An 18,926-nucleotide genomic window follows, 5' to 3' on the forward strand; every position below is an offset into this window, starting at 1 on the left:
TTCTGTGCACATTAAGTGTGAAATTGTGGCTCTGAAACAGAATTGATAATAATCCTAGCTTTCATTTTTTTAAAAAAAAAACACCATGTTCCTAGTCCTCAAACTTGCAGGTATAATTTGAAAGCACACCAGCAGCATCTGCAAGTGACTGTAGAGCTCTTAGAGTGACATTTCCCTGCCTAATGATTTATTTACAATGAGGCAAGGTAGGATAATTGCTTAGGCTGATAGATTTTGGAGCATTGCTAAGAATGGCAGAGTGGGAGACAGTCAGATCTGAACCATGGACCCTGGTTGGACTAGGTGACCCTCGTGGTCCCTCCCAACTCTATAATTCTGATTCTATGATTTACTAGAAGGCTCTCTTGTGTAAGCTCCACTGCAGTGAACTGGAGCTGCACATGATCTAATGGAATGTGCAGAGGAGAATTTTTAGGTGGATTGTGCACCTATGGAGTGCTATTTCGATACTTTGCCAAATGTTTTGGGTTGGCCTTGTGTATGAAGGTCTCCTAGTCATGCACTCCTAAAAACTAACATTTTGCTATCACATGCCTCCCTGTCAAAACAATCCAGACTCCGTAAAACTCCAGTTGAGCAACTTTAAGCAAAATAAGGAGCTGTAAACATGTAGGTTTTTTTTTTTATCATCATGGATTACTTTTAAGTGTAAAAACTTGGTTTCTTCAGCATCAGTTTTGATGAAGTTGGTACAGAGACATTATGGCCATTTTCATCTGTTAAACACTGGAAAGTGTTTCATGCAGGCGGACTGAAGCACAGAGATTGTACTACAGGTGGGTTCCAAAGAGAGAAGGGAGCTGTTAATCCCTAACCACCTGGGGATTGCTTAGCAACCACAACACTTGACTTCAGTTCTGTCTTATGCCTTGCTGGGAAAATGGCCTATAGCAGAACAGGATGCTAAGCAGCTAGTTTTTCAGGAGCTCCTGCTGGGATCTGCTATATATATGACCCATGCTGTCTAAAGAGAAAGATTAGTTTTATGAAATTGTCATTAGAGGACTACAATACACACAGAATAAGAAACGTTTGAGAATGTTGGTTCATCCATGCGTTACTGCCATCCTCACCAGGCATGTACAGTTTTTAACATTTGCTTTTAATTTAATCTCATGGGAAATCGTGCACTGGTACATGTCTAAGGAAAACACCTAGAAAACTGAATAAGTGTGCAAAAGATCAAAATCCCCTCTGCTTTGTCTCCCTGGAAACTAGCTTAACTGTATGACACGAGGCCCTCGTTAGTGAGTATTACAAGCAGAATAGCAGAAAAAAGCCAGATAAAATGTAAGGGTGGGCATAAAGTCAAGCTCTAAAACACCACACCATAAATGGTGATGGTCAAATATGTAGTTAACTTGGGATTTCACTGTCTATCTTGTTCAGTTTCCAAGGAGAAATAACCTGATCAATGCCAACCCCATGTTGTTTTGGGGACAATTCCAAAGAAAAATCTCAAGAGAGACCTTACATTATAAACTGAGCTTCATCACACCATCTCACAACATCAAAGTTAATCAGGTCTTTTAAAGAGATTGTAGGACTGGTTGTTTATGTTGAGACAATTTTAAAAGTGGTTTATAAAGAAGAGTATACAATTTCATGGAAGAAAAGGCTAACAATGGGTACTAGCCACAATAGCTAAGTTCTCTCTCTACTTTTGGTAACAGTATTTTTGGGTTCCTTTGGGTCTTCTCTTGGCAAAGTGTCTATCACTGTACAGAAACAGCAATCATTGTGTCATGCCTGGACATTAACTTAAGTAGCAACTATGGAAACTAACTTTATTTTCCATAGCCCTTCTCCTTGACCACCACTTAACACCACAGCAATATTTTGGAACTTTGAGGTTTCCTTGAAGATGTTGCAGACACCTTTCTGGTATGCATTTATACCCTTAAGACTTGAACAAGACTTGAGACTTAGTACATTGAGACTTGAACATAGCCCAGACTTTTGGGAAACAAATGGTTAACTAGAACAACAAAGATAAATCAGAAGTACATTATATCATATGAAGACGAGGGAGTTCACATACTTATATCTGAACAAATTTTAATTGATATAAACCTTAATAAATAGCATGCTAACAATAAGCTAATTTTATGAATTTAAAGCTAAGCAGGCAAGCTACCAGTTCTACAAGCACATATGAAATGTTATAATGTAGTATAATTAGGGAAAGATGGGGCAGGGAAGGATGTTGTGAACTGGAATATTTGGCTGAAGAGAGGAAGGTAGTATCAGAAAGCAAATGGTGATATGCCTGCAGAAAGCTCTGTGCTGCGTGGCATCCATTGCCATCTCGTAGAAGACACTTCAGTTTGTTTGGATATATTTGTGCTTTCCCAAAGCATATTTTGGGGTGGGCACCACCAGTTCCTTTTTTGGGGTACATATTCTGGCTATAGTTGGTATGCACAGGTGCCCTTGTTTGTAGCATGTGCTCACACTAAACTCTGGGCTAGAAGGCACTCTCCCATTTCTGGAGTGTATGCTTTCTTGAAGTATATTTTGGGGTGGACACCCAGAGTTTCTTATTTTTATCAACGTATATCGGTGGTTTCCTTCAACATGGTTTCCTTCAACATCCTTAACTCTGCCATGATGTGCCCACAGAAAGCTCTGGGATGAGCAGGACCCACAAGTGTCTCTTAGAAGATAGTTTCCTGTTTGCTTTTGTGTATGAGTTGTGCTTGCCCAAAGCATAGCTGTCAAGTGTCCCTTATTTGAAGGGACAGTCCCTTGTTCCAGCGCCATGTCCCGCTGCTGTCCCTTATTGATGGATGTCCCTTAAATGTCCCTTAAATGATGTCCCTTAAATTTCAAAGGAAGCAGCTCCTCTCCCTCCCTCCCTGTCGGCCAGGGAGGAGGGAGGCTCCAACTGTGTTGTTTGGCTGTGTTGCTCACCCAATAAGAAGTCTATGAAAGACTGGGGGGTGGAGCTTGCATGCCTTGTGTGTGGCTAGTTAATGCAAGCTGAGGAGGTTTTTGAATGCTGGACGCCATTTTGTTGCACGTGCTGCTGCAAACTTTGCAGTGCAAAGCCAGACCGGGGAGCCATCTTAAGTTGAGGATGCATAGGCCTTGTGGTGCATGTGATTCAGATTCTATTCAGTTGAACCTCTGGTTACAAAGTTGGTTGGACAGTGTTCTTGAAGCTACCAGCATGAGTTTGACCAGACTGCAGGAGGACAGGAAGACTGGAGTGCCTGGAACAGGTAACTTATTTTGGCTGCTGGTCCCTTATTTTCAAGGCTGCTGGTCCCTTATTTTCAAATCTGTAAGTTGACAGCTATGGCCCAAAGCATATTTTGTGATGGGTACTGCCAGTTACTTAGTCCCTCCCCCCAATATACTTTAGCTATTGTTGGTGTGCCTAGGTGCCCTTGTCCATGGTATGCAGCCATAGGAAGCTCTTTGCTGAGCAGAATCCATTGGCATCTTGTAGTAGACACTCTCCCATTTGCTTAAGTGTGTGGCTAGTGCTGTCCCAAAGGATATTTTTGGGGTGGACACCTTCAGTTACCGTACTTATTATATTTATATATTGGCGACTGTTGCCTTGCTTTGATACACTTGACTGTCCCGTGTCCACAAGAAGCTCAGGGCTCAGCAGGATCCATTGGCACCTTGGACAGGATGAGCTATTGGCTTGTGCTTGCCTAAAGCATATTTTGGGATGGGCACCCCCAGTTACTTATTTTATGGTGTTCTACCATCATGTATTGATTAGCATTTTGAAAGCATCATTTTGACTGAGTAACATTAACTGATCATGTACATCTACGGGGTGGCCCAATGTTTATTTTGGGGATGAGGGCATATAAACTTTAGAGTTCAGGAATATACATGAACTTCCCTTGTGACAGAGGTCAGATTATACGTGTTGCAAAAGAGACTCCTGCTACGTGCGTGTGTGTGCAGGCAATTCCCTTTCCCCTCCCTAGTTTGACACTACAGAAATACTGGGCTGGCGGATGCATTGGAGGAACCAAGTTGTGCTCACCTGCGTGCGCTCGTGTAACCACTTATCGTGGGAATTGTCTCAAGCGCTCTTGCCGTTTGCGTGTGCGGAAATTTCCCTTTCCTTCCTAACGAGGATTTCACGCCGAAAACCTGCGTAAGCGACAGGTGTTTCTGGAAGCTTCGGGAACGCCAGCGAGGCGTGTAGGAGCGCAGCTCCAACCCACGTCCGCGTCTCGTGGATGTTTCGAGAACGGCTTGCAAGCAACCAGCAATGGGGGGGTGTGTGGGGGATATACGGTGTTACGTCGCAGAGGCGGCTTTCACGTGTAGGGCCAGAGCTTTGCCGCTGACTTCCCCTCGAGGGGGGAGAGGAGCGCACGAGGAAGGGAGGCGGGACCGAGTGGAAATTTCCACTCCCTGCAGTAGCAGCCGCGGCTACGGGGGGAAGGGCGGGACCGGCGGCGCTGCAGGGATGGCGAGGGAGGCGGCGCCTGGAGGTCGCCAAGCGCGCTTCATTCAGCTCGACCTTCAGGACTCTCTCGCTTAGGATAAAAGCGCCGCCCTGCCTTCTTCCCGGCGCCATTGGGAGCGCCCCGTGTCCGAAGGAGCCCCATTCATTCAGCCCGGGAAGAGCGGAGCGGCGAGGGAGGGGGCGCCTGACGCCATCGAAGGGGGGCGGTGCCGCCGCGGGAGCGCGCGCAGACCGGCCCCTTTTAAAAGCGCCGCGCGCGCCTCACGCCTCCTAGTCGGCACAGCGCGGGACCAGCGGCGCGTCTGAGCGGCCCTTGCGCGGCACCACGCCGGCGCCCTGCTTTGCCCCTTCCGCCAGCCGCCCCACCTCCTTCTCCTCCACTTCTGCGAAAGATGCCTCGCTATGAGCTGGCTTTGATCCTAAAAGCCATGCAGAGGGTGAGTATCTGTGTGTGTCCGTAGCAGGGACCCTGCGCCCTCGCCCTTCCTGGCTGCCCTTCTCGCGTCCCTCAGTCGCAGCTGCTCTCTCAGCTTCCCGCGCCTGCCCGGCTTCCATTTCCCGGCCGGGCCTCCCCTTCCCCTTCCGCCAGCCCTGTGCGTCCGCCCTTCCTCTCGGCTCGGACAGAACGCGCTTCTTCCACTCCGTTCCCTTTTCACACGTGCTCGGGCGCTGTGGTGGTGCTGGCGGAACAAGGGCTCCCTTAAGGGAAACGTGGGGACGGCGCTTGCCCCCTTAGGCTACGACGCTGTGCTCTCCCCGACCCCCAGCGCACTTCCACTGGCGAACAAAAAATAAAAAAGGGGGCAGGGGAGAGAAATAGTGTCAATAGAATTGGCTGCGCTAGTTTTAAAAGGCAAAACCTTCGAGGGGGCGGGTGTTGAGGAGGCACGGGCTGCATTGGGTCCAGCGAGCCACATGCGAGGTTTTCCTTTTTCACACAGACGTGGCGCGGCGGCCTCGTGTCGTTCCTTGGCAACGTTTTGTGGTCGCTGCCCAAACACCCCGGTTCATTTTCGCGCATTTGGAGGAGGGGTTACCTGGGTGCATTATTGCCGGGCGTCGTTTACGATTCCCTTCCCCTCTTAAATTTTCAGTATGTACGGAAGCATGAATTAATTCCGTACATCTGTACCGGGGACTGCCTATAGCGGAGAACTTCTTTTGAATATTTGCCGCCATCGTAGCTCGCTGAGCTTCCGGGATGCTGGCGGCGTTTTGTACAGTAGAGTAGACCGCCTGCTGGGTTTCTTTCTTTCTTGTCAAATAAGCGAGTGTAATTGGTGGTCTGCTAAAAAGCTGCTGGTCGGTGCTGCTGGCTGTAATAGCCCCAGCAGAGGGCCCATTACATAGAAGCCAACTCCTTGGGGCCGAGGTCCCTTCACTTGCACCTTAAAATAATTTGAGGAGGCAGCCCCCACAAGTCGATAGACATTGTCATTCAAACACTGTGCGGTGCACCGCATCATGTAATCAATTATGTAGGGCAGGGCTTACACCCCCCCCCCCATATTTTATTCAAGTTGGTACCCCTGGCTTGTAACAGCCTTGGAGCACCTGCTTTTCACGCTGAACCTCCCAAAATTGCCTTTTTGAAAGACTGCAGGGACTGAGAGAAGACTGGACTAGCGGTCCAACTCTGTATAAGACAGATCTCTAGGCAGATGAAAACTATCTCTAGGTGTGTGACATAATATTCTGCAAAGAAAATGTAGACTAGTGTACATATGTGACAAGTAAGTTCCTGCCCATTTTCTCAGTTTAATCAATTTCACAAATACAGGGATTATTGTGCAGTATGTTCTAACAATTACCTGCCAGTGCAAACCTATGCATGCATGCTCAGAAGTGAGTCCTACTGATTTCAGTGAGATTTAGATTCTTGGATAAGTTTGTATAGAATTTTAGCCTGAATACAGCAACCTGTAGCTTTGCTTACATAGATTTTCACTTAGTAAAAGTTAGCTGTACAGATTAGAAGATGAAGTTTGTGCGTTTTGTGCACACACTTCTTGAATGTAATTGCCAGGTTTGATTTGGATCTCATGGGTTATTTGAAAAATTGTGTGCATTCCTAATTTTTGAATTTACTGGAGAGTGTGGGTGCCCAGTTATTTCCATTTGTTTTAGGTCTGACCTCAGTATTTTAGCATAGAACTTCACAGATTGCATATTGAAAGGCAAACAGCTAAGTTTGAGATACGGTCTTGAATACTGTGGCTTTTGTGAACCTCTGATGTTCCTCTTAAGTACAGAGAGATGCTCAGTTGCAGACTGAATCTTGTTTCTCATTCTCAGATGTTAGAGCAACTTTCTAAAATACCTTTCAGAGAGTGTGAGGACAGAAACTGTCTAAACAATCTGCAGTAACCAGCCTTCTGAGCCAACAGTGCATGGGGATCTTTGGATCAGTGTTAGGATAATCTTAACTAGAGATGTACAAGGAGACATGGCAGCAGCTTCAGAATAGCACGTTTGGGGTTCTGTGCATGGTCAGGGTTGATGGAAGCTCCACATTGGCTACCCTGTAGTAATGAGTTGGTTCTGTTCCAATCAGCAGTACAATCTTAAGAGAGAAAGGATGAAAAAGAAGCAAGTATTTTAAGTGGGCCCTTTGATTCATGTTGGGTGTACAGTGTACCCTGAACTTTAAAAGGCTATGGAACCTACTCTTTTGCAGTAAATCTGTGTTGTAAATCCCAAATGTTCACAGTATTTGCTAGCTACATAGAATATGGAAATGCATCATAGAGAGTAGGCTGCCTTGTGATCATAAGCTCAATTTCTCAGTTCTGAACCTATTGTGATGTTGGAAGTAAGCGCCCATTTCATTGGAAGTCACTTCTATATAAAAATTCTGTTTAGTAGGTTTGAGGTGTCTGTCTTAATTGCTGCTCTGTACATTCACCAGGAGAGGGTGATAAGATATGCTTATTGCTAAAGCTGTCTTCTTAGAAGAGGAGGCTTTTCATTTGACCTCATTCATAATAATCTGGTTCACTCTGCTCACCTTGTTAACTCATCAACTTTATGAGCAAATATTCTATATCTATAGTTAAATTAACTGATTTTCAAAATACAGTTAAGCAAACATATACTTAAATTATTTTGGGATTTTTGAACTATTTTCCTTTTTAATCACTATCAGTTTTCAAAATATGGTAATACAATATAGTATAATATAATACAATATAGCAGCTACTTTTTCACAAAAATTTCAAGTATATTTTGGTTTCTCATTTTAGGGGAAGAGCACATGTAGAGGTGTAGTGGACAGTGTGTTAGGCAGGCTTTATTACAGAGGTGCAAGTTAATAAAGGAAACAAAAAAAGAAGAAAGGAAAATACATTAAATACATGAAGGAAAGGAACAAGAGTGGGGGAAGAACACAAAACATTTTGCTTTACCTCTTAGCATTATGAGTACATGCTGTAATTCCTCAGTCTCCGTGTGAACTAATCTGGGAAAATAGACTTGTCTTTATTCACCTTGTTTGTTTTTTCCAAGACACAATTATAGTTTTCTATTTAAAAAAAAGGGGGGGGGAGTACTTTCTTAGTTGCATTTGGCAAAGCTAGTATAGACCTCTTTGTATTTTAGGGGTGCCCACTATTATGTATTGGTTGCTTTGAGTCCTTCCATTAATTGATTGCTTTAAAAATTTACAAATATTGTATTGCCTGTAAAAGTGCTCTGCAGTTGGACTATGTCAGACATGTGATTTGCCATGCTTGCTTACCTAGTGGTTGATTCGAGATGAGCAGATGAATGTCCAACTACATTCCACCTAGCCATGTAGTAGTAACCCTTTAAGGCAGGCGTGGTGAGTACTCAGCAGTGAGTAGGGATACCTCATTCTCTCCTTTTCTTCCTGCACTGTCAGCTCTGTTGGGAAGGTCAGACTACAGAGGTGTGAATTGATAGGTTGTAGCAGGATCCCATTCCCTCACATTATTGTCACTTCATCTGTTTGGACATTCCTTGTGTCTTCCCGCCCTACCTGCCTTCTCTCCCTCACCTGCATGAAATTAGGCTGAGAGCCTCAAATGCCCATCTGTTCATTTGTGGTGACTGTAGAGTTTGGAGGCCCAAATGTGATTGGCAGCAGACCTGTGCCTTTAAATTTGAGTCTGTTTCACTTGTGTAGTGCTTGAGATGAGGACTACAAGTAGGGCAGGATGTGCAAGGGTAGATTTCAGCAATTCCCACCCACACATTTGTTTGGCAGTTTCAAAAAAAAATTTCTGCTCTACATATACACCTTTAAAGACATGGACCTGCTGCCATCCTGTTTGCTAGGGGTCTGTATTGTGCCTGAATTATATTAACTTGTTCTGAAAACTTGTTAAAACAATCTAAGGATGCTGTTGCTTTTACTCTTTGTTCTTAGTTCTAATTTTTGCATTACTTTGTTCTTACAGTATTTAAATGTTTATAATGAGTTACTTGTAACCTGCCTTTCTCATTTTGCAGAAAGGTGAGCTAGAAATACTGGGCATAAAAGGATGAATACAAAGGTGTCCTAAAGGATCTGATATTGCTGATCCGTTACTGTTGGGTGCTTGCATTTCATTGTAGTTAGTTCTGTAATAATAGCAATGAAAAATGCTCTCATTTAGTACTGGCACTAATATTGAATAATTATAGTTCCTGTTACTGTTGAACATTTGATAACAACAATTCACTTGATGCCATTAGGGCTGTATAAACAATTTCTTAGTACAGGTAAATATTTATTTAAAATAACTTCTGTCATGTGGATCACCTTATTTTGAGTAGAAGGATGTGATCATACGAGAAAATTAGTCATATGTATAGTAAGGCAAGAGTGGCAGACAGTAGATCATAGTGGATCACTGACCAGTTTCTGTGTAGATGATCTAGTGTCTGTTGGTTGCTGGGACTCTTGTGAAGAATGCAGATCTAAGTCTGAAACTTACTCTAATTGGAACTTGGTGCTGTCCAGGTTGGTGCTGCCCAGGTTTTGATGGGCCTAAGCTTTCATCAGCCCCAGCCAGCATGACAAATGATCAAGTATTTGTAGGGGGTTGTAGCAAATGGTCCAACAGCATCTAGAGAGTACTAGATTGGAGAAAGTTGATTTCAGGGCTCGTGTAAAGGCTGAACATCTGACAACAAACAAATGAAAGGGTTACAGGAAAGAAGAACAAAATGCACCATTTTAAATGCAGAACTAGCAGTCAATTTGCATTGTTAAGAACCCAGTTAACAGATAAACTGATTATAGTATAGTGTACAACATGAACAATAAACTATTTGTAACATAAAACTTTGCCACTATATTTTATCCAAGGCTAATGAAGGAATGACATTTTTATTTAGCTGTGTTAAACAGCACTTTTGAGTAGAGTTTATTTTTTGTGTGCTAGAAGATTTTAGTTTGGCTGATTGGAAAGAGTTTGAAAGGGATCTCTGAGGATCTCTGCTGTGCCCAACTGCGGCTTCATCTGCAGAGACCTCTCTAAAACAAAACAAAAACAAAAAAATGCTAAATTGTTGATAGTTGTTGATAGTTGTTCAGAATGGGGTCTAGCTGCTCCTTATGGGCACCATTGGATCAGAATATTAATATTCTTCAGTGTCCCTTAATATTTTACCTTCCTATTGTAGACAGCTTTATTATATTGGTTTTGCAAATCTCCAAGCCTGGCATAGGCAAACTCCAGCCCTCCAGATGTTTTGAGACTACAATTCCCACCATTCCTGACCACTGGTCCTGTTAGCTAGCGATGATGGGAATTGTAGTTCCAAAACATCTGGAGGGCTGGAGTTTGCCTATGCCTGCTCTAAGCCAAGTAGCAAGGCTTACGCTGACATGTATTGAATTTTGGTAAACTTAAGTTTTATAGGTTTATATTGGCAATCTGTTTCAATGTATGGTTATGTGAACCATGCACACCAGTCATCTAACATGGAGCATTTTAGTTTTGTACGTTTGAGTTCACATCTGCTTGTATCCTATTCTTGCTTCTTTCCTGTGTGTTTACTTACACCCAGTCCCCCGCCTTTGATTTCCTCATTCCCTATGCTCTTGGAACTTGTTAATGACTTACCTTGTTTATGAATATTTTCCTTTTCCCTACAGTTTCCTGTTGCTAGAAAAATGGGAGGCCTTTTCAGCTTTTAAGGAAACAAAATGGGGCTTATAAAAAGGAAACAAAGATCAAAGCTCTATTGATTTTATAGATTGATGCACAAGACCTACCCCCCCAAAAAACCAACAACACTTTCTGCAAATGTACAGAGATAACTTATGGAACAGAGTTAGATAGACACATGGGGGCACTTACAAAGACAGAAGAAGGGCAGGTATATTGTGCTGAGTTCTGTAGAAAGTAATTAAACCACAGACGGTGGAACTGCAGTGGCACAAAACATGATCTAGTCCAGCTTAGGTTTCCATGCTGAAACTAACTTTTGTCAGGCCTTCCCTGTTCTTGCCTTCCCCTGCCCCATTACTTTACAGTCTTTGTGAACATGTTACACAAGTCAAACCCAAAGTAAAAGACTGTGTGATTTTACAGTACATTGCAATATCTATGCAGTGTTGGGCTATGATGTGATTTTTGCCTCTAGTGTATTAAGGGCAGCACTGGAGAGTCAGGTGGTGGTGTAGACCTATTTCATGTCATAGAACATTAGTCTTCATACTTCATTTCAGTGTTAGAAACTCGGATATATAAACCAGGCATCAAATGGCGCCTTAAGCTGAGGTTACAGGTGCCAAAACAGAATGTCTAGCTGCCATTTTGGGGCAAGACGGCTCTAAAGTCTTTATTTTTCAAATGATGGACTGACTGTGATTGATTCTCAGTTAAACATCTGGCTAGTTCAGATGACAACCTTGAGCTAGGTTAAGAGCTTTGTAGAACTCAAAGAAGAAAGTTCCTTGATCCAGGGACAGTCCACATATATATTGGTCCATTCCAACCTCTCTTTCTTAATGGTGACACGGACTACTCATAATGTAAGAATATTCTTCACAACTGTGAGCAGGGCAGTGGGGTAAGTGAAGACAAGCGACAACAATTAGCTATAATGTTTGCTGTTCCTGCTTAGGTTGCAAAGAAAAAGCATTTTGATTCCAGAAATTCGTTCCTGTTGTACAGATAAAATATAGCTGATGGAATTCTGCAGGGTGGGGCATTAGTGTGTAAAAACAGTCCAGATCCAAGGATCCCCAGGCATGCACCTCCAGAATGTGAAGATGTCAGGCCATCTTCGCTTGGTCGCAAGTGGCCAGTAGCCAGGTGCAAAATGCGCCTGGTGCCTGGCTAATTTTGAACACTGCTCCACTTGCACTATAAACCCCTACTGCCTGTGCCATAGATTATTCATCCATGTCTTATGGACATTTACATGCTGGATTGTCTAGGCTCCCCCGTCCTATCTCCTCCTCAACACTTTCTAGATTGTTACATACTTCCTATTGTACATTCCCAACTGCTGTCATCATTATGGTTGGGAAAGTGTAGCACTGTGCTATATGATGTGTGTGAGAGGATACATGGTTTTTCATTCTAGACTTTAAGTATGTTATAATACTGCATTCAGAGAGATGGTATGTGCATGTAGGTGCCCTAACACTACATTTCTCTGATCTGGGGAAGTGTAGTGGACTTGGCAATTGGAGAGGGAAATGTACGGTGAAGGAACATAGTGTGCAGTGTGCCACTCAGTTAAATTTTTGTTGCAATTGTGACAGTGGTGTATTATATATGTAACCTACTGCTACAGCACTATACAGTGACATTGGCTGTACACAGAATCAGTTTGAAAATCAATGATAAATTTAGATGAATTGTAAATGTGATGTGATCATGTATATCCTGAATAAAGTCTGATAGTGTCTGTGTGGTGTTGATGTATCATTTTGAATATAAAAATTTCTCTGGCCAGAAAGATACATATCTTTATACTGCTGCAAATCTGCCATCTTGTTCCAAGAAAACAATACACATTCTGTTAGTTTATTAGTGAACTCTGTTTACAGTCTATGAAAGAAATTTCATGCCTGAGATGCAGAATTCTTCATAACATTTACAAGGGAAGAAAAGCTCTATTCAACTACTTGTTATGACAAAATTCATTTTTTTTCCTGATACTTGGTAAAAGCCTTTTCTAATTCAATCTCTGTCTTTTGTCTTTGCTACCTTGCAGGGTTGGTACTGTAGGCCTCACTAGACTTAGCTGCAACTAAGAATTTCTCCTACATCAACCAAGTTAATGGTGATGCTCTTGTGGATTGGTGAATAAAAGTGCGTGCTAAATATTTCAGAAGCGCAGAAAACAATTTTTTCTTCTCAAAGTTGTACCACAACCACTACCATCAAGATAGCAAACCAATGGACAAAGAATTTGATCCACAGTATTTGTAAAACTAAAGATTTGTTTTACTAAGGCTTGAGGTCTGTGACCTGGACATCAGCTTTCGGAAGCTCCTTTGTTTACAGAAATGAGGGCGGCTTTGGAACCAGCAGACATTGCCATTGTGGCACTGTATTTTGTGCTTGTGCTGTGCATAGGCTTTTTTGCCATGTGGAAATACAATCGGAGCACTATAAGTGGGTACTTCCTGGCAGGGCGATCTATGACATGGATGGCAATTGGTGCTTCCTTGTTTGTGAGCAACATTGGGAGTGAACACTTCATTGGGCTTGCAGGATCTGGAGCAGCAAGCGGATTTGCCGTGGGAGCATGGGAACTCAATGCCTTAATGCTTTTGCAACTCTTAGGATGGATCTTTGTTCCGGTTTACATACATTCTGGAATATACACCATGCCTGGATACTTATCCAAACGTTTTGGAGGGCATAGAATTCAAGTATACTTTGCCATGTTGTCTCTAATTCTGTATATCTTCACCAAACTTTCAGTGGATTTGTATTCAGGTGCATTGTTTATTCAAGAATCACTAGGCTGGAATATTTATTTGTCGGTAATACTGCTGATTGGAATGACTGCACTGCTGACTGTGACTGGGGGTCTTGTGGCAGTTATCTACACAGACACAATTCAAGCTTTGCTTATGATTATTGGTGCCCTCACCCTTATGATTATAAGTATGATAGAAGTTGGTGGATTTGAAGAGATGAAAAGAAAGTACATGTTGGCAAAACCAAATGTTACATCGATCTTGTTGACTTACAACCTTTCCAATACAAATTCCTGTCATGTTGATCCAAAGCCTGATTCGCTGAGAATGTTACGTGAACCAACAGATGAAGATGTTCCGTGGCCTGGTTTCCTTTTTGGACAGACACCAGCTTCTGTTTGGTACTGGTGTGCCGACCAAGTCATCGTTCAGAGGGTTTTAGCAGCAAAAAACATTGTTCATGCCAAAGGATCCACGCTAATGGCAGGTTTCTTAAAGCTTCTGCCTATGTTCCTTATAGTTATTCCAGGTATGATTTCACGAATACTGTTTGCAGATGATCTTGCATGTATCAATCCAGAACATTGTATGCAGGTTTGTGGAAGCAGAGCTGGATGTTCTAACATTGCCTATCCACGTTTGGTAATGAAACTTGTCCCTGTTGGCCTGCGAGGCCTCATGATGGCTGTAATGATTGCTGCACTGATGAGTGATTTGGATTCTATCTTTAATAGTGCCAGTACCATATTCACACTGGATATCTACAAGCTCCTCATACGGAAGAATGCATCGTCTAGAGAACTGATGATTGTTGGAAGAGTTTTTGTTGCTTTCATGGTGGCAATAAGCATTGCCTGGGTCCCAATTATAGTGGAAATGCAAGGAGGTCAGATGTATCTCTATATACAAGAGGTAGCAGATTATCTGACTCCACCAGTGGCTGCTATTTTTCTCTTGGGTGTATTTTGGAAGCGTTGCAATGAGCATGGGGCCTTCTTTGGTGGAATGGTTGGATTTGCATTGGGAGCTGTACGACTTATACTGGCATTTATCTATCGTGTTCCTGAGTGTGACCAGCCAGACACAAGACCATACTTTATCAAAAGTATCCATTACATGTATGTTGCTACCGCACTGTTTTGGATCACTGGAATTACTGCTATAGTAGTAAGCTTGCTTACACCACCACCCTCAAAAGAACAAATTCGGACGACAACGTTTTGGTCTATGAGAATCAGGACCGTAAAGGAAAGCGCTTCAGCAGGCAGTTCGTTCAAAGCACAAGGGAAGACCGTCTTAAAATACAGCGACACTTCAAATCATATCACTTCAAATGGGAAATCTGAAGAAAATATTAAAAATGATCAGCCTGAAAATGTCAATCTCTTAATTACTTGCAGAGATGAGAGCAATCCAGTGATATCTTTAAGCAACTCTGAAGTTGAGACTCCAGTTGATAGTTACTCTAATGGACAGGCAGCTCTTATGGGTAAAGAGAAGACTGGTGAAGAGACTGAAAGTAGTGACAGACCCTGGAAATTCATAGATTGGTTCTGTGGCTTTAAAAGCAAAAACATGAACAGTCCAGTCAGAGATAAGGGGGAAGAAGAGACTATGTGTCTACAAATGCTGGAAGAGACTCCAAAAGCTAAATTAATACTAAACAGTGGACTATTTTGTGTGTGTTCAGTTGGAATATTCATGTTTGTTTATTTCTCCGTGTGAACAAATGATGAATTTTATTTGGTCAGATATACAGAAGTAGAGATAGAGGTTCTTGGAGAAATATTTATATATCTGTGTGTGTGTGTGTGTGTGTGTCTTAGTCTTATATCTCAGGATTCCTTTACGCTTTTATCGTCAGCCAAATTATTTTTCAACCTTTTTGAAAATCATTAGACGTTTTATATGTTAGCATTTCTGTTTTAATGCAAAATGTTTGTGGGATTAAGTGCAGTACTAAATGTTGGGTTTTTGTATACCAAAGTAAGAGATAAATGTGTGTTGAGAGGTAAAATATTAAAGCACTCTCAGAGGTCCAGCAAAAGTGAAAATAGTGTTATAGTTAAAAGGGGCAAAACTGTACATTATGAAGAGCATTCCAGAGTATTTTTGAGTGTCAGAAGATGATATCTTTTAGGAGTCGTAATCAAGTAACTTTTTGTGATTTCTCCCTATATTCTTAAAACATCAGATCTTCCTAACAACAACAACGACACCAGTATTCTAATTAAATGTTATGTGATCACTGAAATTTTGCATTGCTGAATCTATAATTCCCTTTTTTTCCTTTCTAGATAAAACCACATATTTTAAAACACTTCAGTCTTGCTAGCTGTTAGAAACCTGAATATACAAATAAAAACAGAAGAGACAACTAAATTCTACTCAGAGTAGACCCATTGAAATCAATTGACTTTTTAAAAAAGTTGAATATTGCCTATTAGCCTTCAAAGTTATGCAGAAAGAATGTTTCAGATGATGGACAAGGGAGTCTGACATGCATGTTCTCTTCACAAAACCAAATACTCAGTGTATATCTGAATTTTCTTGTGCTTGAATTTTGCACGCTAAGAATAAAAGAATTACAATTGCAAAAGGAAATATCCTAGCACCGCTTCACAAAGCCAGCTTTTTTATTTGTTGTATAATGATCTGTCTGAAACAGTTCACAATTGGATATGGAAGCAACAAATAGCACAAGCCTTCAATGAGGACAATGAGTCTGTACAAAATTAGGCAAAATAATATTCCAAACTTCTTTTTAAAACTGTATGTGGTTTTATTTTTGTTAGGCTGAGTAGGAACAGAGAGGGAGAATTAAACTGCTTCACTTTTCCCCTTTAAAAAAAGAAACATCTCCACCTACTGGTTCCAATATATGTGTAGGCTGCATGTTGAGACTACATGTCTCCTACAGATACTTTGAGAAGTGTAGTATAGTAAGTAAGGCTCTGGTAATGAAAGCAGAACTGATTTAAATGGGGTTATTCCAGCACATCCATGGATACTCAGCAACAGTAATATTTTTACTTCAGTACGCAGGCAAGCATATGAACTGTTCCTTGTCCTCCCTCTACCCCACCCCACTCCACCCCCAAAGCTTAGAGTATAATACTAGAAAAGAACTTCCAGTTTGGTGGCTGCTGCTGCTGCTGCTGCTGCTGCTGCTGTAGCAAGAAGGACTGCCCCCCCCCCAAATCCTGGTGCCTTGAATGCTTCCATAGCAGTGTGGAGAAGGATAGGGGAGCATCCCTTCTGCAGCATTGCAGCCACAAGGTTGTGGGCCCATAGAGGTGGGAACCAGCAATTAAGAGCAAATTTGGAACTCTTACTGAGAACTCTTTCCCAAAGTCAATTTTATTGCTAGCCCTGATTCAAAAAGGGCCTAGTTTGTCCTAGGGTTCAAAGCTCCAGTTTAATAAAAAGAGCATTCTGGTAATAGTTGTGGAATGTAACACTGAGAGCTGAGATCCCATGCCGAATAAATATTTTTTATATATACAAACTTTGTGCTTCTGCCTTGCAAATGCAAGGTGTCCTGAAATAGCTGAAAACAATACTTTATTCAGGGTTTCCCAAACTTGAATATCCAGCTGTTTGGGGAAGTACAGTTCCTATCATCTCTGATCACTGGTCCTGTTAGCTAGGGGTGATGGGAGTTGTAATCAGCTGGAGACCCAAGTTTAGGAAATCGTGTATTTAATAACAAAATCAATTTGGTATCATTTTCAGTTCTTTTCAGTTTCTTCCATACTACCTATCAGTGGAACAACTGGCTTAATAAGGTGACAATTTTTACTAAATGGTTGTAGACTATGTATAGAACTAATGCATATATTCTGAACTATTGATTTTAAGCTTGTATAACTGATACAGTTTTTAAAGAACCTGCTATTTAAATGCACTACAGAGACTTTGGCTTGATCGGCCTCTGTTGATGATTATGAATTGAGACCTTGCTTGTGTACTGGGCCAAGAGTTTATTTAAACCAGTGGCCTTCCAGGGTCAAAGGAAGGGGGTGATACAAGCTTTGAGATGGGTAAGTACCATCATTGCTAAGTGCTAGAGGAGAGTTGCTATTTCTGGCACTTGTAGAGATGGTTGTGTTGACTGCATTGCCAGTTGTCATGTTGCAGGTGGACTAACTCAGGAATTAATTTGGCTCCCACTTTTCTTCCCTAAGATGCCTTGTGTAAACTAAGCCATTTTCCGGGCCTTACAGCCACATTAAAATAGCAATGTCTAATACTTCCTCGGTCCCAATCCCAAGTCATTTAATACGTTTGCAGTATTATGAATGTAAATGGCAGAGTTTGTGGATCTATTTTAAATGGACTCTTAATGCAATACAGCCATATTCCAAGTGACAATGCAGCACTTAAACACCTAAATATTGAATCATTTCACAGTTTTAACAATAGTTAGAAAGGTTTGCCAAAGTCCACAGAACAAATTTACCTGCCAGTTATCCATTTGAGCCTTCTTTTCTCTTTCCTTACCAATGATGCATGGTTTGTGCGGATAAATAGCTTGCAATATTATGTCTTCATTTAGACAGCTGTATGGCAACTTCTAATGTTTTTTTCAGCATACACTTACCTCTCTTTACTTCGGGGCTCTCCTGGGATTGTGTTGTTCTAAAACAGAGACTGCCTGTCACTTTAAGTTGTGTGAGATAAATCCTGCTGGTTAACCACAGTGGTTGGGAACAGTCTTAGGATGAAACATGTTTTAAGAGAACTGTGCTGGATCAAACCAAGGGTCCATCTGTCCATCTAGCCCAGTACCCAGCTTGCCACAGTGGCCTAGGGGTTTGCTGCCTTGCTGTATTCTAGACTCTTAAGACTGGCTCCAAACCAAGCTAAAACAAACCAGTACATCAAGCCATGGATAGCTTGATTTGTTAACTAACGGGTTAGAACTAACTATAGTTCCAAGTTCATACCCAATACAGAATTCTTGTTTATTTGTGTGTGGAGCAGAGGAAAATGGGAGCATGCAAGTCTTTCACTTGCTGTGGCTTGCTCATCCTTCTCTTCCTCTTCCTCCCTTATACTAGTAGAACCTGGGACTATCCAGTAAAGCTGAATGTTGGAAGACTAAGGATAAACAAAAGAAAATACTTTGCCACACAGTGCATAGTTAAACTGGTATTTGCTTCCACAAGATACATTGATGGACACCAACTTGGATGACTTTAAAAGATTAGACAAATGCATGTAGAATAAAGCTGTGTTTGGCCTCCTCTGTCAGTGGCAATGCCTCTGCTTACCAGTTGCTGGAAAGAACAAAGGGAGGAGAGGTGGAGAAGTCAGGTCGTGCTTGCAAGTTCCCCAGAGACATCTGGTTGGCCACTGTTAGAACAGGATGCAGGACTAAATGGACTTTTGATCTGATGCAGCATGGCTGCTGTTAAGTTAACCTGTTTTACCCAACCTGGTACCTTCCAAATGTTGGGGTTTACAGTTTACATAGTCCCTAAGCATTAGCCATGCTGCCTTGGGCTTTTTGAAGTTGTAGTCATCAACTGGGGGGCACCAGGTTGAGGAGGGTTGAACTATAGC

The 18,926-nt window shown here is 42.0% G+C and overlaps 2 protein-coding genes across 2 annotated transcripts in view; both read left to right on the forward strand.

The window, feature by feature from the left end:
- Positions 1-4,765: 4,765 nt before the first annotated feature.
- Positions 4,766-16,085, forward strand: SLC5A3 (solute carrier family 5 member 3). Its single transcript, XM_081859448.1, has 2 exons — positions 4,766-4,902; positions 12,644-16,085. The coding sequence occupies exon 2, from the start codon at positions 12,939-12,941 to the stop codon at positions 15,081-15,083; it is 2,145 nt and encodes a 714-aa protein (XP_081715574.1). The 5' UTR covers positions 4,766-4,902; positions 12,644-12,938; the 3' UTR covers positions 15,084-16,085.
- The window catches only part of MRPS6 (mitochondrial ribosomal protein S6), a 28,492-nt gene continuing 14,333 nt past the window's right edge, over positions 4,768-18,926 (forward strand). The window contains exon 1 of the mRNA XM_081859449.1: positions 4,768-4,902. Coding sequence (XP_081715575.1) covers positions 4,858-4,902 — 45 coding nt within the window. The 5' untranslated portion in view covers positions 4,768-4,857. The remainder of the gene's footprint in view (positions 4,903-18,926) is intronic.

Source organism: Podarcis erhardii, assembly GCF_964252035.2.
Source record: "Podarcis erhardii genome assembly, chromosome: 4".
Lineage (NCBI taxonomy): Eukaryota > Metazoa > Chordata > Lepidosauria > Squamata > Lacertidae > Podarcis > Podarcis erhardii.

Bases quoted from the DNA above. Each gene is read 5' to 3' on its own strand.
- SLC5A3 (XM_081859448.1), top strand. From the start codon at position 12,939: ATGAGGGCGGCTTTGGAACCAGCAGACATTGCCATTGTGGCACTGTAT.